A 24681-nucleotide genomic window follows, 5' to 3' on the forward strand; every position below is an offset into this window, starting at 1 on the left:
AAAACATGTTCCTGAGCAGGTATTCCTGTGCAGCATCCACAATGGAATGTTTTCAGGGTATTAAGGCAGAAAATGGAAAAGATAAACTGTAGACAAAGAAATAGTGAGGGACTAATCTGAACATCTCCAGTCCTACTTTTGAGAAAGCAGCATGCCCTGAAGCATAAACCAGATTTATGATAACCTTGCAGTGTCTTAGGGTTGTTTTTTTGGTTTTTTTTTTGCCCGGTCACTTCAGGCTGCCCCGGGTTTGGCATCTGTCTCAGTACCTTGAGCTGAGTTCCTGAGGTCACACTGTCTCAGGAGCAAAAAGAAATGAGTGGGTTTTTATTTTCCTGCTGCCTCATTGAACAGCAGCTCCAAGATGTCCAGGAGCTTTTCTTCATGCTGTATGTGTGCCTGTAATTTTCCACATGGAGAATTTGGAAATGTGTTAGGCTGATGTAGCAGGTATCTTTTGCTTTGCTCTTTTTGAAGCCTTGGGAATAGGATGTTTTCTGTGTGCCAGATTTTTTTTTGGCCTTTTATTTGATTTCTGTCACCTTGCAGGTGCTTGAAGAGGTGCTCCATAACCTGGAGCAAGATGGGACCATGAGCATAGAGGACTTCTTTTATGGCCTGTTGAGAAATGGGAAATCTCTGACACCTTCAGCATCCACCCCTTACCGGCAGCTGAAACGACACCTCTCCATCCAGGTGAGGAAATGAGAGGGGAATCCTGGGGAAAAAGGAGCAGGAGAATTCCTGAACAATTCCCACCCAGCCTGTCCCTCCTCTCCCTCAGTGCTTGTCCCTGCAGGGGCAGCTGTGAGGGTCCCCTGCCCCGTGGTGGCAGTGAGCTGCTGCACACCCTGCTCCGAAAGCAGATTTCAAATTCTCAGTCAGGAAACTCTCATTTGGGGAAATAAAACACAGAATTCCCTTGTGGGAAAGGGGACTCCCCTTGGAAGTGTTGTGGCTTGGAGAGGGCTCTGGCAGCCTGGGGAGTGCAGTGAGTACCTGGTGGAGCCTTGCAGAGTTCCAGGGTGGTTTGTGTTGGAAGGGACATTAGAGCTTGTTCCAACCCCCTGCCGTGGGCAGGGGCATCTTCCACTATCCCAGGTTGCTCCAAGGTCCATCCAGCCTCGCCTGGAACACTTCCAGGATGGGGCATCCAGTATAAACTGGGTGCAGGGGGAAGCACTGCCTGGGATAGGCTGGGGACAGGCAGGTCCCACATTTCTACTCCAATTTTTGCTTTTTTTTCTGAGAGAGAGTTTGAAATCTGCTCTCTGTCTCTGCCTGGAAGCTGAGGGCTCTACCCAAACCACTCTACAAGTGCTCCCTGCAGCTGTTTTAGGGAAAGTGACATTCCAAACCAAAAATGAACAGAGGAAACCCCTTCTGGAGCATCGAGGCCAGCTCTGCAAAGCTGCTCCTCCTCGGATTTATTTTAAATCCCCAGTGCCTGCCTGTGCCCCGGTGCCGTGAGGTCAGCAGCGACGCTCCCGCCGGGTTCCTTTTGCTTGGCAGCGAGGAAAAGCAGAGCTTAATCCTTAATCTCTGGAGCAGTGCTAGGGAAATTCCATTGCTGGATGGGGTTTAGCAGCGTGGGCACTGCCCATGCCCTGTCACACCCTCGCCCTCTCTCGCAGTCCTTCGACGAGAGCGGCCGGCGCACCGCCACGCCCTCGGCCATGCCCAGCACCATCGGCTTCTCCCTCTTCTCCAGCCTGGATGATGGCATGGGCTACGGCTGCGTGGAGGGGGTCCTGGACTGCTGGCACCAGGAGGGCATAGAGAACAGCCAGGAGATCCTCAAGGTAACCCCCAGCTGCATCTCACCCCCAGTTATGTGTATTTTTTTTTCTGTCTGTGTTGGATGCTGAGTTGTTTTTTTTCCTTTCTAAAGTCGCTGTTTTTTCCCCTTTTAAAGCTTCCCATGGAGAGGCAGTGGTTGCTCCATCCCTGGAAGTGTTCAAGGCCAGGTTGGACAGGGCTTGGAACAATCTGGATTAGTGGAAGGGGTGTCCCTGCCCATGGCAGCGGGGTGGAACTGGATGATCACTGAGATCTGTTCCAAACCATTCTATAATTCTATAAAAATTCCCAGTGCTAGTGGCAAGACTTCTGGGAAATTTCCAATCATTTTCTTCATGGTGCATCCCAGAGAACAAGAAGCTGATGATAAAAATACACCCTGATTTCCAGCATAGCTTGAAGAGGTCACCTACATTTGTTAGGAAGTAATTTAATTCCTTTCCCTCCCTGAATAGCTGCACCTGCAAACCTCTCAGCGTTGGGGTGGCCTGAATTATTGCCTGTGCTGAGGTGGAGGACAGCACTTGAAACCCTGCCCAGTCCTCAGTGTTCCATTAAAGGGTGATGGGGATGAAATCAGGGATGAACAAATCCATCCCTGTCCATCTCTTTAGAAGCTGTGGATGGGAGGAGATGATTTCATGTGACCTTCACTGGATTCCCAACGATGATGACTGTGATTCTCCTGGCTTTTAAATATCCAAGTGGATAGAGAACAGCCAGGCTGGAGTAACCTCTGCCATTACTCAGGGTTTAAAACCCACTCGTAACCTTGCATTGTTTGAGAAGATGGGACCTCCTTCACCAGATCTGTTTGTCCACCTTCACTTTGTTGTTTTCCACTGGAAAATTGCTTTGTGCTGGTGTCACTGGGGTGGTTTCTCCAGTGCCTGCTGTGTTTCAGCCCCACCACAAGTGCTTTTCTTTGTGCTCCTGCAGGGTTAGATTGAATAATTTAAAAGTTGGAAAAGTCCAGCTGTCAACTAAGCCCTTGCTCACCACTAAACCCCATCCCCAAGTGCCACATCCATATGGGTTTTGAACACTTCCAGGGAAAGAAAAGGCCTTTCTTCAAGGCTTGGAGCAGCCTGGGATAGTGGGAGGTGTCCCTGCCATGGCAGGGAGTGGGACTGGATGAGCTTTAATGTCCCTTCCAACCCAAACCATCCTGGGATTTTACAAAATTCCAGGCAGCTGCTGCTGCTAGCTTGCTTTCCAAGAGGTGGAATCCTCACCATCAAATCCTTCCTGTGGAGCTGCTCCTGTGTTGCCTCTGTTGCAGGAGCTGCTTTTGTTTAACACGAGCATCCCCAACCAGCTGATCCCTGCAAAGTCCGGTCTCGTTCGATCCTGCAGGGAATTGTGCATCCCATCAGGCTGGGCTTCATTTCCTGCTGGCCTTGCAGCACAGCCAGGACAATTCCCATCCCCACAGCCAGCAGCAGCTCTGAGTTGTAGGGAGGTGGCAGAGACGTCTGGTTCATTGCCCTGGGGGTGTTAGTGACACATTAATTAGCCAGCCCAGATCTCTTCTGAGCCTGCCTGGTTCCATCCTGTCAATCCCTGCTCAGGCCTCTCCAGGCTCCTGCAGGGAGCTCATCCCTCTCTTGTTCCCACAGGCTCTGGACTTCAGCCTGGACGGGAAGGTGAGCCTGGCGGAGCTGACGCTGGCGCTGGAGAACGAGCTGCTCATCACCAAGAACGGCGTGCACCAGGCAGCCCTGGCCAGCTTCAAAACCGAGATCAGGCACTGGATGTGAGTCCTGGGGGGCTGCAGGGGCTGCTCCCCTCTCTGCTCGGCCCAGCTCAGGGGTGCTGCTGCTCCCAGGGGCGCTGGAAGGCGCAGTTCGCTGATGGGGTGCTCAGAAAGTTCCAGCTGTCTGGTTTTGCCTGGGAAAAACACTCAAACCTCCAAGGATTGCAGGAAAATGGGGTTGAAAAATTTAAAAAATGGAAGCAGCAGGCTGTTCCCAGTCTGGGAATGGTCACTGCTGTCCACAGTGGTCACTGATGGCCTTGGAATGCACAGCTCAGGGCAGAGGCTGGTGGAGTTTATCAGTTTACCTTTAATCCAGACTGATCTGGGGCATTGCAGAGGTTCTGCCATGTGACAGATGTGGAGGTGAGGCACGAACCTACTCTAAATCCCAATTTTTTTTCCTTTGAAAGTCAATACAGTTTGACTTGGTGCTGGACTCACTGTGCAGGGTTCTCTGTCAAAAAAAAGGGCTCCAGGGAGAGCTCAGAGCCCCTGGCAGGGCCTGAAGGGGCTCCAGGAGAGCTGGAGAGGGGCTGGGGACAAGGGCTGGAGGGACAGGACACAGGGAATGGCTCCCACTGCCAGAGGGCAGGGATGGATGGGAGACTGGGAAGGGATTCTTGGCTGGGAGGGTGTGGACACCCTGGCACAGAGAAGCTGTGGCTGTCCCTGGATCCCTGGCAGTGTCCAAGGCCAGGATGGACAGGGCTTGGAGCAGCCTGGGATGGTGGAAGGTGTCCCTGCCATGGCAGGGGTGGGAATGAGATGGTCTTGAAGGTCCCATCCAACCCAAACCATTTCAGGATTTGAACTGGAGCACAGCTGAGGGTCTCGAGTGTGGGGGTCTCAGGATCTGTGGGGACACCACGACATGTCCAGAGCTGTTTGGGTGCAGGTTCAAATCCAGTGACTAAATACAGTTGATGAGACCCTTGGAGATCTTCCCAAGCTGCTTCTCTGATGTTCCAAATCCCCTTTTCGGGGGGAAGCAGTGAGGACTGGCCTAATCCAGGCTGGCTCTGCTCTGCCCAGGGAGAGGTTTGACCAAGTGGCCAGGGAGAAGGAGAAGCTGCGCTCGGACCTGGAGAAGGCCGAGAAGCTGAAATCCCTGATGGCCTCAGAGGTGGACGATCACCACGCCGCCATCGAGCGCCGCAACGAGTACAACCTCAGGTAGGGCACCTGGAGAGTCCCTGTCCCCTCCTGGCATTGCAGGGGCTGGGGGACACCTGGTGTCACCCCCAGCAGCCCAGTATGTCACCTGACGAGCCCCTGTCCCCTGGCAGGAAGCTGGACGAGGAGTACAAGGAGAGAATCGCCGCTCTGAAGAACGAGCTCCGCAGGGAGCGGGAGCAGATCCTGCAGCAGGCCAACAAGCAGAGGCTGGAGCTGGAGCAGGAGATTGAGAAGCTGAAAACGGATGAGAATTACATGCGGGACCGCCTGGCCCTGGCCCTGAAGGTAACAGGGACTAAACACAGCCAGGATTGTCCCCAAAAAGCAGGGACACCCTGGCAGGGGGAGTGACTCCTGCAGTGTGGTCCCTGCTGGAAGGATGAGCTCTGGGCTAGGTTTAGCTGGCCAAAAATCATTTAAGCAGCAAGGCATGTCCATGGGAATTGGTGTTTGGGACACCTTGATGGGTTCTTCCATGGATTCCTAATCTCCAGTTCAGATCTCTGCTGCAGAGATTTGTCACTTAGAAATGTTTGTTACTGTTTGCTCTTACGTCTCTAAATAAAAGTAAATATTAACTTAAAAGTTTTAAAACCAGCTCCAGACTGCCTCAAAGTATATGAAAGTACCAAAGCTCACCCTTAACCATATTGAACAATTAGCCATCAAGTGCAGAGTGTGTGTGTGCACGGCTCTCAGATGAGCTGTCAAGCCAGGAGATGAAACATCTTGACCAAGTTTAAAATACTCTTTTAAAAGCAAACAAAACCACCCAAAGCAAATTTGCTGTTAAGCCTTTTGATAATTTATCAACATTCACACTTGCTGTGGCAGGAGTGGGTTGTGTGTGGATGGATTGATAATTCCTGTCACCTTTTCTGAAGCTTGCAATAGTGTCATGCTCTGGTTTGACTGGGAGTTACCCTTATTTTGAGGAGTTCACACATGCTGGTTTTTCCTCCTCCAAGTTCTGAGGCTGTTGTGGGCTTTTTTTTGTTTGGTCCAGGAGAACAGCCGCCTGGAAAACGAGCTGGTGGAAACGGGAGAAAAACTGGCTGAGTGTGAGAGTGTGGCCAGCAAACTGCAGAGGAACTTGGAAAACGTCCTGGCTGAGAAGGTAAATCCTCCTTTTCCAGTGGGGGCTCAGAATTAAATCACTTTGAAGTTTCTGCCAGTCGAACTGATATCCAGAGGCTTTGGGGGGGCCTGTCCAGATTATCCAGGCACAGGCTGGGTGATATGGACTGCCTTCCACCTAAGGAAAATACAGATACTCCACCTTAGCTGGGGTTTTTAGTTAGTTATGTGGGGGGGGTTTTAGTTGGTTATGTGGGGGGTTTTTAGTTGGTTATGTGGGGGGTTTTTAGTTGGTTATGTGGGGGGGTTTTGGTTGGTTATGTGGGGGGTTTTTGGTTGGTTATGTGGGGGGTTTTTGGTTGGTTATGTGGGGGTTTTTGGTTGGTTATGCGGGGGGGTTTTGGTTGGTTATGCGGGGGGGTTTTGGTTGGTTATGCGGGGGGGTTTTAGTTGGTTATGCGGGGGGTGTTTTTAGTTGGTTATGCGGGGGGTGTTTTTAGTTGGTTATAGGGGGGTGTTTTTAGTTGGTTATAGGGGGTTTTGTTTTAGTTAGTTATAGGGGGTTTTGTTTTAGTTAGTTATAGGGGGTTTTGTTTTAGTTAGTTATAGGGGTTTTGTTTTAGTTAGTTATAGGGGGGGTTTTTTAGTTAGTTATAGGGGGGGTTTAGTTAGTTATGGGGGGGTTTAGTTAGTTATGGGGGGGGTTTTAGTTAGTTATAGGGGGGGTTTAGTTAGTTATGGGGGGGGTTTAGTTAGTTATGGGGGGGGTTTAGTTAGTTATGGGGGGGGTTTAGTTAGTTATGGGGGGGGTTTAGTTAGTTATGGGGGGGGTTTAGTTATGGGGGGGGTTTAGTTAGTTATAGGGGGGGTTTAGTTAGTTATGGGGGGGGTTTAGTTAGTTATGGGGGGGGTTTAGTTAGTTATGGGGGGGGTTTAGTTAGTTATAGGGGGGGGTTTAGTTAGTTATAGGGGGGGTTTAGTTAGTTATAGGGGGGGTTTAGTTAGTTATAGGGGGGGTTTAGTTAGTTATATGGGGGGGGTTTAGTTAGTTATAGGGGGGGTTTTGTTAGTTATGGGGGGGTTTTGTTAGTTATGTGGGGGGGGGTTAGTTGTTTGTATGGGGTTTTAGTCTAATTAAAACACGGAGCCTTAGAGTGAAGCAATCATCCTGCAGATCTGCAAGGATTTTTTTTTCCCCCAGCACAGAGTTTTGGATGGGCCCAACTTGCAGGTCCTTTCCAGGGAAGATGGTGCAGGAGGAGTGAGGTTTTTCATGGCATCAGTGCTGGGATTAGGTGAAATTCAAAGTTCATGGCTGTGTTACATTAAACTTTTCAGAATATCAGTTTCTCCAAAGATGTTTAAGTTTGTGCAGCTGTAGCCTAAGGTCCATATATTGGGAATTTCAGCCTTCTTTAAAGTCTTTAAAGTTTAGGATTGTTGACCACACTGAGTTGTGCATATGCTGAAGTAGAAAGCTGTGATCTGGAATCAGAATGAGTACAAGAGCTGTGCTAGATGTCAGACAGGTTTTTTGGGGAAGTTACTCATTCCCTGCTAGGAAGAAAGTGGAGTTTCTTTCTTTAAAATAAAAATCCAGCGTGGGGAAGGAGTGCAGGCTGCAGAACTGCTTGGAATGGCATCCATGCTGACCTGAGCAGGGCTGCTGGCTGGGTGGAAAATGGGATGTTCCATTCCTGTCTTCCAGTTTGGTGACCTGGATCCCACCAGCGCGGAGTTTTTCCTGCAGGAGGAGAGGCTGGCCCAGATGAGGAGCGAGTACGAGCAGCAGTGCAGGGTAAGTGGGGCTGAGACCTCCTCCTGTGTCCACAGGAGCACCACAGAACCATTTAGGGTGGAAAATCCCTCTCAAATCGAGTCCAGCCATTCCCCCAGCACTGCCATCCCTGCACTAAGCACGTCCCCAAGTGCCACATTCACTGCAAACAGCAGCACAAGGAGGGTTGGAAAGTCTTCCCACAGAATCAGCTGGCTGAGCTGAGAGGGTGAGGAGCCCCCAGGGTGGGCTGCGAGGGAGTCCATGGAGCCCTGTGAATTCAGAATTGCAGGAACTTAGAGGATAAATAAGACACATCCACATTTTGCTGGTGTTCAGACCAGAAATGTTTGTTTTAGATAAACCTGAGAATACAAAGTTTGCTTTCTCCTCCATCTTGTGTACTTAAAAGACTTCAAGGTGAGCCTGCAGGTTTTCTGTTTTCACATCTGCTTTCTGATATCTGCAGAGGTATCAGCTCATCTGTTGTCCAGAGAAGCTGAGGCTGCCCCTGGATCCCTGGAAGTGCCCAAGGCCAGGTTGGACAGGGCTTGGAGCAACCTGGGATAGTGGAAGATTTGCTTTAAATCCCTTCCAACCCAAACCATTCTGTGATTCTGTGATCTGTTCTGCAGGATCCTTTCCATTCAATAAAGGGCTGCCTTTGCAAAAGACTGCTGGATTGGAAACACCACGGCAGCTCTCTTAGGAGGCTGCAGTTTAAAAGCAAAAATTGTTCAGAAATAGGAGTTGAATCGATACTTCTCCATATGCAGCTGATTTTTCTATTTTTGAGGATGGCGGATATAAATCAGTACTCAGGGTTCACTTGCTGGGCCTCTCAGACCTGCAGGATTCTGTGTTTGCACATTCAGGGAGTTGTTTTCCTCAATAACTGCTGTTCCTGGGGTGGAGTGCACAGCTCTTGGCACAAACCCTGGGGATGTTCTGCTGGCAGGCAGGAGGAGGGACCAGATGGTAAATGCAGTAATGAGGGGATCTCTTTCCTAATTTGATCTTTTGCTTCTGATCTGATTTTTCAAGGAGATGGTATTTGAGGAGGCATTTCCCAACTGTTTGAGCATGTTACTAAAGCTGCTTTTTAATAAAAGGTCACAGGAAAAAAGAATAAAGAGAAAGCTCCTGGAGCATGCTACACCTTCAGCTTTGAGAGTTTGGTATTGTAGAATCATCAGAGAATCTCAGAATGGTTTGGATTGGAAGGGACCTTAAAAACAACCTTGTTCCACCTCTTGCCATGGGCAGGGATAACTTCAACTATCCCAGGGTGCTCCAAGCCCTGTCCAGCCTGGCCTTGGACACTTCCAGGGATCCACAGCTTCTCTGGGCACCCTGTGCCAGGGCCTGCCGACCCTCCCAGCCAGGAATTGCTTCCCAGGATCCCATCCATCCCTGCCCTCTGGCAGTGGGAAGCTGTATTTGGCTGATAGGAGGGTGCCTGTGGCACTGTGGGTTACTGACAAGTCTTTCTCTGCTGTAATTCCCCCCTGAATGTCCTGTGGTGGCTCTGGGTCGATATTCAGCAGCCTTGGCTCCTTCTCACTCAGCTTTTTTCTCCCTTCCCTGCCAGGAGCTGCAGGACCAGATCGATGAGCTGCACTCGGAGCTGCAGGAGTACCGTGCCCAGGGCAAAGTGCTCAGGCCTTCCCTGAGAAATTCCCTGTTTGGAGAGCTCGACATGGACATGAAGAGTCACGGCAACAGCAGGATTGAGCCTGACCAAGGTAGAAACATCCCTCCTGTAGGACTGAGATCTGTGCTGCAGGGGTTTACAACATCCTAGAGGTCATTCCATGGAAACCTTCCCAGTGGGATTGGTCACCACCTCTGATTTGGTGTTTAATGTTAATCTGGGCTGTGACTGCTGAACCAAAGTTAAAGCTGAAATTGATGTTTGCAGTTACTTGGCTGTGTTTGTGATGGGAGCTCGAGCTGCTAAACAAATTTAAATCGATGAAGTAATTCTGTGGAGAATTGTATATATTTATGCATTGTATAATTTATGTTTTCATAGTTACATAAATTATTATTTGATTCCTATTTCTAAAGGACTTGGTTCAGAAGACTGCAACCCATTAAATATGAGCATAGAGGCAGAAATGGCCATTGAGCAGATGAAGGAGCAACACCACAGGGATCTGCATCACCTCAAACAGGAGCTTGAGGACACAGTAAGTGTTGGAATGAGGTGGTCTTGAAGATCCCTTCCCACCCAAACCAGTCTGGGATTGTATGATCCCAGTAAGAAATAAAGCTGGGCACTTACACATTCTTTCCAGGGAAATTAATATAAGGTCCTGAAGTGTAAATCAAAATATTCATTGGAATGAATACATAGAACTAGATGGGAATATTGAGGAAAGCATCCCCGTAGAACATTCTGTGGAAAAGGAACAAATCCATCCTGTTTTTCCCTTCTGTAGGTGAGCCATTATGAAAAGCAGCTGGATGAGACAAAAGCCCAGTGGGAAAAGGAGCAAGAGGATATGAGGCAGAAGTATGCTGAGGAGATGAATATCATGGAAAAGCAGATCACTGGCCTTAAAAATCAAATAGAGCTGCAGGGAGAGGCAGCAGCGCTCAGGGAGCAGCAGGAAAAGCTCGAGTGTAAATACAACGAGGAGAAAAACAAATTGCAGATGCATTTCGATGAGGAGAAAGCCAATCTGCAGGAACTGTTGAGGCAGGAGCATGAGGATGATGTCAGGGCCAGGCTGGAGCAGGTGAACGAGGAGTTCAGGCAAGAACGGGAGGAGCTGATCCAAAAGAGTGCCTGGGTGGAAGAGAAGATGAGAGCTCTGGTGCAGAGCCTGCAGGAGGAGAAGGGGGAGCTGGAACGTGGCTTCCAGGAGCAGGTGAAGAGGCTGGCAGAGGTGCACGCCCTGGAGAAGGAGGAGCTCCAGGAGGAGCTGCTGAGGAAGCACAAGCAGGAGCTGGAGGAGGAAAGGTGAGTGTCACCGCTGGAGCGTGGTGACCGGGGCAAACCTAGTGCAGGAACACCTCCCTGATGGGGAATTCCAGGTGTCCAGTGCTGTTCCTGCTCTGTCCCACAGCACTGGGCTGCTCTCCAGGGTTTTTTCTCTTCTGACCTTTCTCAAGCAGGTGTTCAGATTCATTTTTAGCTCGCCCAGAGGCTACAGTAGTGTTAAAGCATAACCAGGCATGATTAACTCGAGCTCTGTTCGGGATCCCTGTGCTCCACAAATCCCTGCTTGGTCCTTTTATAAAACTGTGGGTTTTCAGAGTTCTTTGCTGTAGAAGGAAGGAGTGGCTGGGAAGTGCTTTTAGCCAGCATGGAGTGTCAAAAGGAACTGAAGCCACCCTGGGGTGATGGGGGTGAGAGCATCTGCCCCCCTAAAATCTGAGCACAGGAGCTGAAGGGCACATCTTGCACATGAAATCTTTTCTGAGGCTATTTCCTGAGTTGTTGCACTTTTCCAAGGCAGCTTTTCTTTGTGAAGTTTTACCAAATTGTCTTGAATTTAACTTACAACTCCCAGAAACACTCATCCAATAATCAGTAGGAAAAAAAAAAAAGTAAATTTCTAACTTGTTTTATTCAGCCTAAAGAGCCACTTTAATCTCTGAGGTAGTTTAGTAATATCTTATGTTAACCATGTCTAGGAAAAAAATGGCAAGTGAGTATAACAGAAGAGCATCTCATGCACAAACTCAGTTTTCTGTGGACACACAAACACTTGTGAATAAATATGAGGAAACCCTCCAGAGTCTGGAAGGACGCTACCAACGGGAGCTGCAGGAACTTGCTGAGCAGCAAAGAGAGGAGAAATCCCAGTGGGAGTTTGAAAGGGATGAAATTGCTCAGGAGGTGGCTGAAGCCCACGAGCAGCTGAAGGAAAGCTTGGCAAGTGAGAGGGCTGTTTCTTCTGCCCTCACCCAGGAGAGGGATCTCCTGGAGAAAAATTTCAAGGAGGAGGTGAACAAGCTGGTGTGTGAGAGGGAGCAGCTGGAGAAGGAGCTGCGAGAGCTGAGGAATGCTGCCCAGGAGCAAGAGGAAAAGATGAATGAGAGAATAAGCCAACTCCAAAATGACCACAAGAAAGAGCTAAAGGAGAAAGATGAATATATATCCACAGTGGAGCAAAATGGGAAACTGGTTAGGGAAAAGCTGGAGAGACTGGACAGTGAGTATAAGCGAGAGAAAGAAGAGCTCAATTCCAAACTCCTTGCTTTGGAGAGTTTAAACAGAGACATTTGTGAAAGAGCAGAGACAGAAAAGGCTGAGATGGGTTTGGAAATCTCAGACCTCTGCAGGAAAATCCAGAAACTGCAGTGGGAAACACGGAGCTTTTCTGCCCTGCAGAGCCATTACAGGGTCCTGGAGAGTGAGTATGCAAAAGCCAAGAGCCAAATCGCTGCTTTTCCTGGTGCAGCTCCTCTGGGAGATGACGGGGATGTTCTCCAAAACCTGCAGAAGGTGCATGAGCAGGCAGTGAAGGAGAATGTCAGGATGGCTGCCCAGATCCTGAGGCTGCAGCACCGGCTGGAAGCAGCAGAGCAGGAGCTCCTGCAGCCTCCCAGCTGCTCCCACTCTGGCTCAGAAGCAGAGGAACTGGATCCCAGTTTGGAAGGGTTGCCCAGTGATTATCAAGATGTAGCCATGGGGGCAGATTGCAGTGTCCTCCCCCCTCTGGAGGCTGATACTACAGACCTGGAAGAAATGTCGGAGATGGATTGGGATTTGGAGGAGGGATGTGTGAAAGGCAGAGCTGGCGGCCACCCTGAGGCACAGGAGTGTTGGATCCAGGGAAGTCAAGCAGCTCTGGATGCTGATGGCAACCAGGATTGTGACAAGAACCTTTCTTGGGTGCCTGTGCTGCCGAAAAAGAGAGACCTGGAGAAAGTTCCCAGGCCAAAACCACTACGCAACGATGTCAAACGGCAGAAGGTTCATCTGCTAAATCACAGAACAGCTCCCAAAAATAAAGGGTTTGTTTCTGATGCTTTAAAGACGCAGGTGGAGCTGGAGAGGGCTGAAGAACTGAGCGAAGACTCTCTCCTGCTGGATCACACTCCTGGGGAAGCAGATGGTGACCTGAAGAGCGTAATAGCTCAGCTTTGGAAAAAGATGGAAGAGCTGGAAGACAGATCCATGGCACAGGCTGAACTTCTGTCGCTACAAGAAGAAATTCAGGTAGAAAATGAGGATCTGAAAGCTGAAGTGATGCAGTTAATTGAGAAAAATGAAGTGCTGGAAGACAACCTGCGTAGGCTGAGAAGGCTTCATTGTGAGCGAGAAGAAAGTGAGGTGGAAAGCATAAAGTTTGAAGAGGAAAACACCAAATTCCTCATGGAAGTCAAAGAGTTGGAAGATGTTAAAGAATCGGAAGATGTCCAAGAACAAGATGCTCATGGAAACACAGATATGCCCAGCGACACGAGAGGCGGGAAGCTGCAAGAACATCCCAGTGCGTTTACAGCACAGCAGGACAAGAATTCCCAAAGCCACAGTGGGAAGAGCAGGAATGAGGGAGCCCAGCCCCAGGAGAAGGAGGAAGCCCTGGGTCCCCCAGAGGAGAGGAAGGCAGTGACCCAGGGCCTGCAGAGCACGTGCACTGAGCTGCAGCAGAAGGTTGACCTGCTGAGGTAACGTAGCGCGGCCTTAGCACTAACCCAGCGCTGCCTTGGCTGCTCCCTTAACCACCGTAGTTTAACTCTGGTTTAACTCTGAGTAGCAAACAGTGCCGTGGACTCCTAACTCCTCTAGTCGTGGATAAAGACCACTGGAATAAATCCGTGTGTGTGACTTACTCCTCTCTGTGCCCGCCACCTAAGCAGGAAGCACCTGCCAGCTGTCCTGTCTGTGGATGTCACCGTCACCGTGTGTCCTCCAGCACAAACCCGTTGTGTTTCCATTGTCCAAAATCCATGGTAACACTTCCAGAGCGCTTCGTAGCTTTTACTAATATTCACCTCACTCAGTTCATTCCCTTCTAGAGCTGAATGCTGCTCACAAGGCTAAAATTGCTCCTGTTCTTCCTCGGTGAATGCTGCAGAATTATGGCAATTTGCAATGCTAAAAGTGCTTCTATTTTTCTCACTATTTAAGTTAATACTAGAGAATTATAGGGGCTTTTTTTTTTCCCCAGTTAGGAACCCCTCAGGAGTGTGATATGGTAAATACAGTTATAAAATCATTATATTATATTCATCATAGGTTTTACCTACTTGTTTTTAACTGCTGTATTCCAGCAAGGATTTCTTCTTTTTTTTTGTGATAAAGTGGCTACAAGTGGCTTAATTATTGTTCAGCACCAGCTTCCTGCAGGAAATTGTTCTTTCAGGTGTCCCACCATGGCTAAGTTATTTCTGTGCAGTCTCCCGAGGACAGAAAGGACATTTTCCAACTGTGCTGTTCCCAGAATTCTGAATTCCACTTGGGGAAACAGCTCACTCTCCTGGCAATCTGCATATTGTGGTGTTCAGTTGGTATTTGTAGCTTAAGGACTGAAAGACATGTAGAATATTAGTGTGAAACTTTAGATTTTAACTCACTTGAGCTGCTCAAAAACATGCCCTAGAAGCCCAGGGGTTTTTTTTAAAGTTTGTTGTGAAATTTTGGGATTTTTTGAACAAACCGCAGGGAGCGCTCCTGCCAAATTCACATAAAATATAAATACACCATTTATACATAAAATAAGGCAACTGTGGCTTTGTTTTTGAAGCATTACAGGTAGCTCTGACTTGTGGGATGCTTTCCCCTCTCCAGGTGTCCTACAGGATCTGTTCTCACTTGTCTCCTGTCTCTGCCACAGGTGTGAGGCCGAGAAGCTCCGGGAGGAGAACGCTGTCCTGAAAAACGAAGTGACTTTATTAAATGAGGAGGGGAGCGCTTCCAGCCTGAAACTGAGGGAGCTGAATGGATCCAGGGAAGAAATGAGGTGAGAATTCCTTGGGAAATGTACCCTGTGATGCCTTCAGGCTGTCTCTGTGGCTCAGCCACAATGGATTTGTGCCTTCTCTCCAAGCTCTTTTGTGCGTTAGGTGCTGTACAAATCCAAAATAGGGTTATTTCGTGGTGCTGTTGGAAATCCAGCTGGTTGACAGGTTATTCTTCATCCTTTTCCCTGCCCCAGCTTGTCCTGCCCACCCCCAGAGCCAGGCAGGGGTTTAGCTGCAGGGACTGAGGTGACCCAGTAAGCAGGAGCTGACCTGATGCAATTATTTGTGCTTCAGCAAAGGCAGGGAGAGGCTCATCTGACAGATTATTCCAGTGGCTGGGTCTTTGGCAAGTGCAGAACCATCCCTGATCCTGGGATTATTCTTCCCCTCTAGGAAGGACCTGCTTGGGGCACCTTGAGAGGCTGAGCTCTTGCCAAGCTCATGCGGAACGGGGATGCTGAGCAATAAATAAATATCCACAGTTAGCATTTCTGGTGGTGTTAAAAAAACCAGCTCGTTTTTGGAATCATTAAGGTTGGAAAAGACCTTCAAGATCATCAAGTCCAGCCATTAACCCAGCACTGCCAAGGCCACCACTGACCCCTGTCCCCAAGTGCCACATCCACATGGCTTTGAAATCCCTCCAGGGATGGGGACTCCACCACTGCTCTGGACAGTGAAGAAATCTTCCCTAATATTCCAAACCTCCCTTGGCACAACTTGAGGTGATGCCCTCATGTGAAATCTTGCAGTTGTGTATATTGAAAATTTATTTTAGTGTTAATGAGCTTTCCTTTTTCTACAGGCAGAAGATAGAGGCTGTGAGGAAGGAGAAAGTGGCTGTGCAGAAGATGGTTGACAACCTGAAAAAGCAGGTGTGTGGCTGAGCCCAAAACCTTCTCTGCAGAAATCATCACTGCATCAAAGCTGTTCCTTGGATAGTCACAGAGGCAGCAGAAAATGAACATTTTATAAATTTAAACATTTTGTAACTCTTTTATTGCCTCTCTGGGACTGATTTGAGGCTTGCTTGACCTCATAAGGCTTGCTCATAAGACAAAGGCTGCAATTGTCCATCTTACAGGATTGACAGAGCACTTTGCACAGTCAGCTTGGAAAGTTTATTTCGTAGAAATACAAAGTTTAAATCTTTTGTTTTGTAATTTTTTTGCAATGCTCTGCAGTAGCCCATGGGAAATAGAGATTGTGATTCAACCTCATTTCCCAGCTGGCTTGGTCTAGGAATGCTGCCAGTTGTATCCCTGTGGCTGCTACTTTTATTTTAGGGGTGGCTTGTTAGAACGGGTGAAACAGAAGCATTAATTACCTTTTACATCCACCTCATCTTGGTATTGCTTAGGAAGATACTTGCTCAGAATGATCTATTAGGATAACCCTCAAAATCCACACCAGCATGGCAAAGGGTGCTGTGGTGGGGGACTGATGTGACTGGTCTAATTAAGGCAAATGTTATGACATTTGTTATAACATTTATGTTATACATTATGACAAATTAATTGTTTGGAGTCACTGTCAGAGTGAGACTTGTCAGATCTTTAATAACCTTAATAGAAAGGAGATACCCCAAAATCTCACTCCCCAACCCCAAAATCTCACTCCCCAACCCCAAAATCTCACTCCCCAACCCCAAAATCTCACTCCCCAACCCCAAAATCTCACTCCCCGACCCCAAAATCTCACTCCCCGACCCCAAAATCTCACTCCCCGACCCCAAAATCTCACTCCCCGACCCCAAAATCTCACTCCCCGACCCCAAAATCTCACTCCCCGACCCCAAAATCTCACTCCCCGACCCCAAAATCTCACTCCCCGACCCCAAAATCTCACTCCCCGACCCCAAAATCTCACTCCCCGACCCCAAAATCTCACTCCCCGACCCCAAAATCTCACTCCCCGACCCCAAAATCTCACTCCCCGACCCCAAAATCTCACTCCCCGACCCCAAAATCTCACTCCCCGACCCCAAAATCTCACTCCCCGACCCCAAAATCTCACTCCCCGACCCCAAAATCTCACTCCCCGACCCCAAAATCTCACTCCCCGACCCCAAAATCTCACTCCCCGACCCCAAAATCTCACTCCCCGACCCCAAAATCTCACTCCCCGACCCCAAAATCTCACTGCCCGACCCCAAAATCTCACTGCCCGACCCCAAAATCTCACTGCCCGACCCCAAAATCTCACTGCCCGACCCCAAAATCTCACTGCCCGACCCCAAAATCTCACTGCCCGACCCCAAAATCTCACTGCCCGACCCCAAAATCTCACTGCCCGACCCCAAAATCTCACTGCCCGACCCCAAAATCTCACTGCCCGACCCCAAAATCTCACTGCCCGACCCCAAAATCTCACTGCCCGACCCCAAAATCTCACTGCCCGACCCCAAAATCTCACTGCCCGACCCCAAAATCTCACTCCCCGACCCCAAAATCTCACTCCCCGACCCCAAAATCTCACTCCCCGACCCCAAAATCTCACTCCCCGACCCCAAAATCTCACTCCCCGACCCCAAAATCTCACTCCCCGACCCCAAAACCTCACTCCCCGACCCCAAAACCTCACTCCCCGACCCCAAAACCTCACTCCCCGACCCCAAAACCTCACTCCCGGTGTGAACTCCCTGCTGTCCCTGCTCAGGTGGCAGATCTGAAGACCAGGAACCAACAGCTGGACTCTGAAAACACAGAACTCAGCCAGAGGAACTCCAAAACACAAGCAGATGTGCAGGATCTCAATCAGCAGCTGGCAAGGGTGCTCGAGCAAAAGGAAAGGGAAGAGGGGAAGTGTACCCTGGAAGAATGGGAAAAGGAGAGGCTGCTGCTGAAAGAGGAACTGGAAAACTCCAAAATAGAGGTACAGGATTTGGTGGGACAGTTGGACTTCAGGGCTTTGGAATTGGCATCCCTGTCCTGGGATTTCAAAGCTGAGCTTTGCTAAGTGCTGGCTCAAACAGAACAGTAGCCAAAAGCCAGGAGGGGAAAATGTGCAGGTTTGTCTTGAAAACACAGCTTAGTGATGCCAAATATTTCCCTGCACTTTCCAGCATGGCTGCTGTTCATCCAGTGCTATCTCAGCTCTGTCCAGTGGCTGCAGCATCCTCTGCTTAAACTCTGGTGCTCTGTGAGTCTCCTGAATTGAAATCTGAGCCTTTTATTTTTTGCAGTCATCAAATATGGTGTCGTCTTTGGAGATGGAGGTGTCAAAAATGAAGGTTCAAGCTCATCTGCTGGAGCAGGAGAACCACATCCTCAAGCAGGAGCTGGAGAAGACAAAACAGGTATGGCCTTCTATTGCCCAGAGGAGCTGTGGCTGTCCCTGGATCCCTGGCAGTGCCCAAGGCCAGGTTGGATGGGGCTTGGAGCAGCCTGGGATAGTGGGAGCTGTCCCTGCTTATTCCAGAGAGATTGGAACTTGATGACCTTTAAAGGTCCCTTCCAACCCAAACCCTTCTGGGATTCTATTTGAGTGCCATCAGATTTATTTTCACCATCTCTTAATGGATGAAAATTAAGAGGTGGAAGTATTAATTTCTTTAAAGAAAGTTCATAAAAGTGAGGGAGTGTAACTCCTCTTGAAACAGTTTCCAGGTGCAAGGCACAATTTTTCGAATAAGGTTGGGTTCACTTAGACTTTGCCAGAATATTTTTGGGAGCAGTGGATCTACAAAGAGAAGCTTTGGTCAAGATAAAGATTTAAAGCTCTAATTAAGGAATAGACAGGGCAAATGGGATCCACAGGAGAACATTTCCCTGTGTAACTGGAGATAACCCATTTTAGCTCCATGTAAGGAGTGAGCTCTTCCAGCATGTCCTGTCAGGGGGAATTCCTGTTGCTAAACCCATCTGGAGCTATCAGAGTCTCACAACATCTGAAAATAATTTCCTGGAGAGCTCAGTTATCTCCTGTACAAGCACAGTTCAACTGGCTGTAAATATATGCTAATAAACACAGATAATGAAGGCTTCAAATGAGTCAGTTCCCTGATGAGGGCTCCACAAAGTCATTTTCTGCAGAGTGTAAAACACTCAGTTGAGGCACCCAGTGCTCAGGGCAGATAATGGTCTTAAGAAGCAAAAGCAGCTGAGGCCTATTCAGAAACGAGTGGATTGTGGCTGGAGTGTAATTACAGGCAGGAGATGGAATGAGGAAAGGCAGGGATAAAGCACTGGGTCAGTTGGGAAAAGGATTGGAAATCAGCAGTGCAGTGTTTTTCCCTCTGTGTGTTTTAACACCCGGTGTTTTCAATGGGATATTGTGGAAAAATTCCTTCCCTGTGAGGGTGCTGAGGCCCTGGCACAGGCTGCTCCAAGAATTTATGAAAGTGTCCAAGGACAGCTTGGAGCAACCTGGGATAGTGGGAGGTGTCCCTGCTTGTTCCAGAGGGATTGGAATTTGATGACTTTTAAAGGTCCCTTCCAACCAAACCATGATTTCTGCGAGGGCACAGAAATGCAACTGTGAGGGGTTTGTTTCCCACAGCTGCCCAGATGTCCTGATCTCGCCGACCTTCAAAATGAAGTTTCAAGTTTAACCACTAGAAATGAGAAGCTGCAGGAAGAGAAAGAAGCCCTGAGTGAGGAACTGAACAGATGTATTGATAAGGTGAGAAAAGACTGCAGATCCACATCATCACATCCTCTAAAGGGATGTTAAAATTCCTGTATCATTATCTGTGTCACCATAACCTGTAAAACTTCTCTGGATGTTATTTCCCTCACTCTCAAGCCAGATAAAAGCTTAATTGCCACTGCCTGGATTTTTTTTTTTCCTAGCTGGTCTTAGAGAGGAATTGAATTTTGCAGCACAGCTTTACTGTAATTTGATTATGTAGAAAATTCCAAACATTGCAAGGAAGAGAGGTCTGGCTATAAATACTGCAGCAGGACAAGGAAGACAGTGTTCTTGGCCTTTTATTGCATCTCTAACCTACTGTAACTCTGAACTTCAGCAGAGCAATCTGCACACTGTAAATAATAATCCCATTGTGTGGAAATTCAGAGAGCTGAGGGGCTTTTTGCTTTCCTGCATTTTCCTTCCTTAGCTTTAACTCCCTCTAGGGTAACCCTTGAAGTCAAACTGAGTCAAAACCAGAATTCCTGAGTGAGGATTCCTGATGTAATCTCACTGCAGGTTGCTCAAGTCAGCTGCTTGGAGAGTGCAGTCAGCAGCTTGAAGCAGGAGCAGAAATCCTGGGAGCAGCAGAGTCAGGCACTGAAAGCACAGCTCAGCCTCTCCCAGGACAAGGTAGGAGACACTGATTTATACTATAACCCTGGATAAAAGCATTTTGATCATCTCTGGTAGTGCTTTTCCTCATTAAAGCCTCCTTCTGAGGCCGTGCAGCTGAGGATGGCTCCTTCAAGGGGCTTTCAAAGTTAAAATGTTCTTAAAGCATGAAAGGAAACTTGTTAAACACAATGAGGGATTTTTCTCTCTACAGCCAAGTGGGTTTTGCCAATTCCCTCTGCCTGGTTATTCCCAAAATGCTGCAGAGACTCTGCTGTTGCTCCTCTGTCCTGGTGCAGGCTCACCCTTCCCTAGCAGGGATGGGATCAGGTGGTTCCCTGCTTGGCTGAGCATTCCTGGAGTTTCTCCTTGGCCACGGGCTGCCAGGAAGAATAAATAATTCAAGGGAAGGCTTCTTTCCAGCATATCACAGTAAATGCTCAGGGCTGGAGGATGTTTCTGGTGAATGCAGCATTGTGACTGTTCAAAGTGAGTGGCTGCGAGGTTGGAACAGAAAGTGGGAAATTCATTAGGAATCAGAGAGTTTTAAGGATAGAAAACCCCTCTAAGATCAAATCCAACCATTCCCCCAGCACTACCAAGGCCACCACTGACCAGTGTCCCCAGGTCCCACATCCACTGGGCTTTTAAATCCTTTCAGGGATGGGGACTGCACCACTGCCCTGGGCAGCTGTGCCAATGCTCAAAAACCCTTTCCATGAGGAAATTTTCCCTAATATCCAATCTAAACCTCCTCTGACACACCTTGAGGCTGTTCCCTCATCCTGTCCCTTGTTCCCTGGCAGCAGAGCCTGAACCCCTCAGCTCCACGTTCCTGCCTGGGAGCTGTAGAGAGCAATAAACTCAATTTAACATTTTCCATGTGGGAAATCAGCATTTTAACTTCACTCCCTCCATCAGAGACCCTAAATACCCGGGATACCTGATCCACACAGGGCATCCTGGTCCAGCAAAAGCCAAGCTGGGTTCCTGCTCTTTCCAGGTTCAGAGCCTCAGTGAAACTCTGCAGAGCACCAACCTCCAAATGTCCCGGCTGAAATCCGACCTGCAGGTGACACAGCAGGAGAAGGAAACTCTGAAACAAGAGGTGGTGGCATTGCACAAACAGCTGCAGAGCACCAGTGACAAGGTAAAGGGCTTCAGGGATCTCAGCAGGTAGCTGGAATTATTATATATTGGATATAATGTGCAGGTTTGAATCTGATTTTTAAAAACTGTATTTTAACTGTTGATAGGCAATGATCAGTCCATCGCCATTCTTCCCTAAAAGAAATCTTTTGTCAGTAAAACCCCCAAATCTGTGGACAATGTATTAATTTACACCTATCAGCTATAAAAATTAAACTAGTCATTGACAGGGGATCTAATTTTCAGTGCAAAATGGGTTTGAAAGGTACAGAATTATACCAGCCTCTCACTAATGAGGATTTGTAACTGAAGGAGGTTGTACACAGCGGTCTTGGGATTGCTATTATGAATTCAGTTACTAATTTGGCTTGTTTGCCATGTAATTAAGGAATATTTAATGTCCACGTGGAAAAGAGGCTGTTTCAGAATGGTACAAGAGGAGCTAAATTACAGCTATTAGTGCATAATATATAATACTGAGTTCTATTTGGCTCTAAAGAGAGCATAAATTGCTTTTCTTGTGTTGCTGAACTCTGTGCACACAGCCATTATCCATGATTTTAGTCGAGGGAAGCATTTGGGATTTGCACATTGGATTTCTTATGGGAAAACAGTGAGTGGGCTGGGAGGGAGATGGGAATGCTGCAACTTTGGAGCCTGCACTTACTGAAAATCCACCTCAAACCCACCTGAATAGAGCAAATGTCTGCTTCTTTGTTGAAGGCCTAACCCTGCAATTCTGTCTGTCTTAAGAACCGGGTTCTGGAAGGGGCACTGCCTCCCTCAGGGCTGCAGGACCAGCGGGGCCAGATCCACTGGGATGAGCTGGAGCAGGAGCAGGAGCAGAGGCTGCTCAGGCAGGACAACGAGAGGCTGCAGAGGGAAGTGCAGAGCACTAGGACAGAGCTGGCTCACTCCAGGGAAAAGGTAACCTGGCAGTCACAGCAGGGCTGGGCTTGGGAGCTCTGAGGTCGCTCAGTTTGTACAGATCACAGTCCAGGCAGGTTTTGAATATCTCCAGAGAATGAGACTCCACAACACTCTCAGGATATTTCTCTTCTCTTAAAAGACAATCCTTGTAATTCTTGTCCAAGATTTCAGTCCAGCTTCAGAAAGATTCTTAATATTCCTAACGTTCTCCTTGTGCAATTTCTTGGCTTGCAGTATTAAGGGGATTATGGGGAGGATGAAGGGAAGGAAGGCCAAGATACCAAAGCAAATGTGTCAGAAATACCCCAGGGTTGCCCAGAGAAGCTGTGGCTGCCCCTCAGTCCCTGGAAATGTCCAAGGCCAGGTTGGACAGGACTCAGAGCAGCCTGGGATAGTGGAAGGTGTCCCTGTGTGTCAGGGGGTGGGATGGGATGGGATTTAAGGTCCTTTCCAACCTAAACCATCCTGTGAGTCCAAAACGAGCTGGTGTTTTAGATGAAGTGGAATTATCTGGAACATCTTTTCACATTGGCTCTGATCTCCTCAGATCCGCCAGCTGGAATCCACAATCCTTTCCCTGAAGCACCAAAAGCATCAAAGCCAGTCAGGGATTGTCAAAGCCATAGAGCAGGAGAAGCTGAGCTTGAAGAGGGAGTGTGAACAGCTTCAGAAGGAGTTGTCATCTGCAAACAGGAAGGTGAGTTCTGGGTGGTAAACACACAGATCAGGGCAGTACTTTCCACCTCTCAGAAGCTCAAGGGAGAAGCTGGGACTTTCTTCTTCTACTCTGAATTTTGTGCTCTTTGCCTCTCACAAATCTGTGTCTGAAGGAGCTGACAGGGCTCTGTGCATCTGCTGTGAGACAGCTCTTGCAGCAAAGCCCTTGTCCAAATACTCCTGATTTTTAGACTTGAGTTGTCTTTGGTATTCAGTGGTTCCTGAGGGGGGAAAACCAGATAAAATGAGAAATTGCTGCTTTTCTAAGGGAACTTCTTGTCTCTGATAGATCAGTCAGATGAATTCTCTTGAACGTGAACTGGAAACCAGCTCGGAAAACGAAGGGCTAAGAAAAAAGCAAGTCAAGCTGGATGATCAGTTAATGGAGGTACTTTTCAATCAGTGGTGACTGTGGGCCTTTATCACTATTATACTGAATTTATTTTATTTCAAAACAACTTATGGATGTGTAGCAACAGAGAAAAAAAACTAATGGAAACCAGAAGAATTAACCTCTCTTGATGTTTAACCTCATATTTCATGACCAAGTTGTGTGGCAAACACTCTGTTCTCTTAATAGTCATAATTCAAATACAGCTTCAGGTAAAAAATCAAATAGCAAAGAAATTTGTTTCTGTGCTTGAGGCAAGGCTGACACTTCTCTCTTCCTTCCTAAACGTGTCACCTCAAATTTCCTGATATTTGTGTAATGTTGCTCTTAATGTAGAAACCTGCTCTTATTTCCTCTGTGAATAATTTGAATTTAAGCTTAGTATTATCTAAATCATGATAAAATGTCAATGTACACAGCTTACAGTTAATTTAAAGTCACAAGTGAAAACTTCAGTGGAGATTGCTCCAAAAGCTGCTGTACAAGTTCTGCTGGAGATGCATCATGCTGGATATCAAAATTTAGGAGTCTTTGGTTATAGGAATGGGCAACTTAATTGTGTTTAGTGTGTCCTATAAGGTCACACTGAACCCAGACCTCCAAGTTCTCTCTCAGTAGTCTTGCCTGAATTTGATGCCCTGGATTTGAGTTTAAAATGTAATATTAAAAAAAAAAATTTAAAAACTACGATTTTGACTTGTTCCATAAGTCAGAGCATCTTTTAGATGAGGCTTCTATAACACTTTTTAAATGGCTTCATGTTTTTCATCAAATGGGAGCCATTAGGCTGAAAATCTACTCTAATTAGTAATAAAACTGTAAAAACCTAATTAGGAAGTACGAGATTTTGACGAGTTAATGAAAAGGCTGTTTATCTTCCCTGTGAATTTATTTATATAGCCTTAATTAAGCTTTGGGAAAATGCCAAACACTTAAACCCATAAACACCGAGCCTGGGATTGTGTTTTCTCCTGAAATGTGCATTTCAAACACGCAGGGTTTTGTTCCTCCTGGTAACCCTTTCCCAGCAGGGGTGTACAACATTCACTCAGTGATTTGTGACTTCTAACTCTCTCTTTTGTGCCTGTTCTCCTTTTGTCCATGGCTAACCTGGCTAGAACTCAGTGGAAGGGGGCAGTTCTCTCTCTGAAATAGTGTGCGAAGGTAGAGCAATAATTTTTAATGTACCCCCATAGCATGGAGAAAACATTCCTTTATTTTTTTTTCTATGGATTTCTTTTCTTTTTGTTCCATGCATCTCTTAAGTAAAGAAGCCACTCTTCATTTCAGTGTCAGTTTTGGACAGTTCTTTGTGCAGTGTGGTTCTGTATCCCACGGAGCTGCGTGTTCCTAAGGGGGTTGCCATGAAAATGGAGAGAAATCTCCCCATTGCTTCCAAAAGAATTAAAATTGGAAGGGAGAGAATGAAAAGTGGCTTCCTGCTACCCCATTGACTGTGAGGCTTGAAGGTGTTTGCATATTTACCTCTGGTGCCTGCATGCTTTTCCACCAGACTGTCCAATGTTTCCTTAAATTAATTAATTTCTGCTCCCCCTTGGCATCATCCTGATAGTTTAGCAAGCTCGTGGTTGTTCCATTTTCTTCCACAAATGAGTACAGCAGGGCTATGTTGTTTTCATTGCTGTTTCATTAGTATTTAAGATGCTGTTAACACTAATTGACTGTTTCCTCATTAGTTACACGTGTGCTTCACAACATGGCAGGAACCCTGAA

The 24681-nt window shown here is 47.6% G+C and overlaps 1 protein-coding gene across 8 annotated transcripts in view; it reads left to right on the forward strand.

Moving 5' to 3' along the window:
* NIN (ninein) overlaps positions 1-24681 on the forward strand; it is a 61562-nt gene that overhangs the window by 25573 nt on the left and 11308 nt on the right. For 6 of the 8 annotated variants that reach the window (XM_063399717.1, XM_063399716.1, XM_063399719.1 and 3 more), the window contains exons 7-27: positions 550-696; positions 1635-1802; positions 3420-3556; positions 4592-4732; positions 4846-5020; positions 5742-5852; positions 7521-7610; positions 9181-9334; positions 9660-9781; positions 10034-10557; positions 11235-13217; positions 14387-14512; positions 15319-15388; positions 17172-17387; positions 17698-17811; positions 19014-19136; positions 19665-19778; positions 20764-20910; positions 21663-21836; positions 22387-22536; positions 22846-22944. In XM_063399717.1, the coding sequence (XP_063255787.1) occupies positions 550-696; positions 1635-1802; positions 3420-3556; positions 4592-4732; positions 4846-5020; positions 5742-5852; positions 7521-7610; positions 9181-9334; positions 9660-9781; positions 10034-10557; positions 11235-13217; positions 14387-14512; positions 15319-15388; positions 17172-17387; positions 17698-17811; positions 19014-19136; positions 19665-19778; positions 20764-20910; positions 21663-21836; positions 22387-22536; positions 22846-22944 (5085 nt within the window). Of the gene's footprint in view, positions 1-549; positions 697-1634; positions 1803-3419; positions 3557-4591; positions 4733-4845; positions 5021-5741; positions 5853-7520; positions 7611-9180; positions 9335-9659; positions 9782-10033; positions 10558-11234; positions 13218-14386; positions 14513-15318; positions 15389-17171; positions 17388-17697; positions 17812-19013; positions 19137-19664; positions 19779-20763; positions 20911-21632; positions 21837-22386; positions 22537-22845; positions 22945-24681 lie in introns of those variants that run through there. The other 2 variants (XM_063399723.1, XM_063399722.1) reach the window with 2 other exon arrangements.

The sequence above is a fragment of the Prinia subflava genome, chromosome 5 (genome assembly GCF_021018805.1).
Source record: "Prinia subflava isolate CZ2003 ecotype Zambia chromosome 5, Cam_Psub_1.2, whole genome shotgun sequence".
Classification (NCBI taxonomy): Eukaryota; Metazoa; Chordata; class Aves; order Passeriformes; family Cisticolidae; genus Prinia; species Prinia subflava.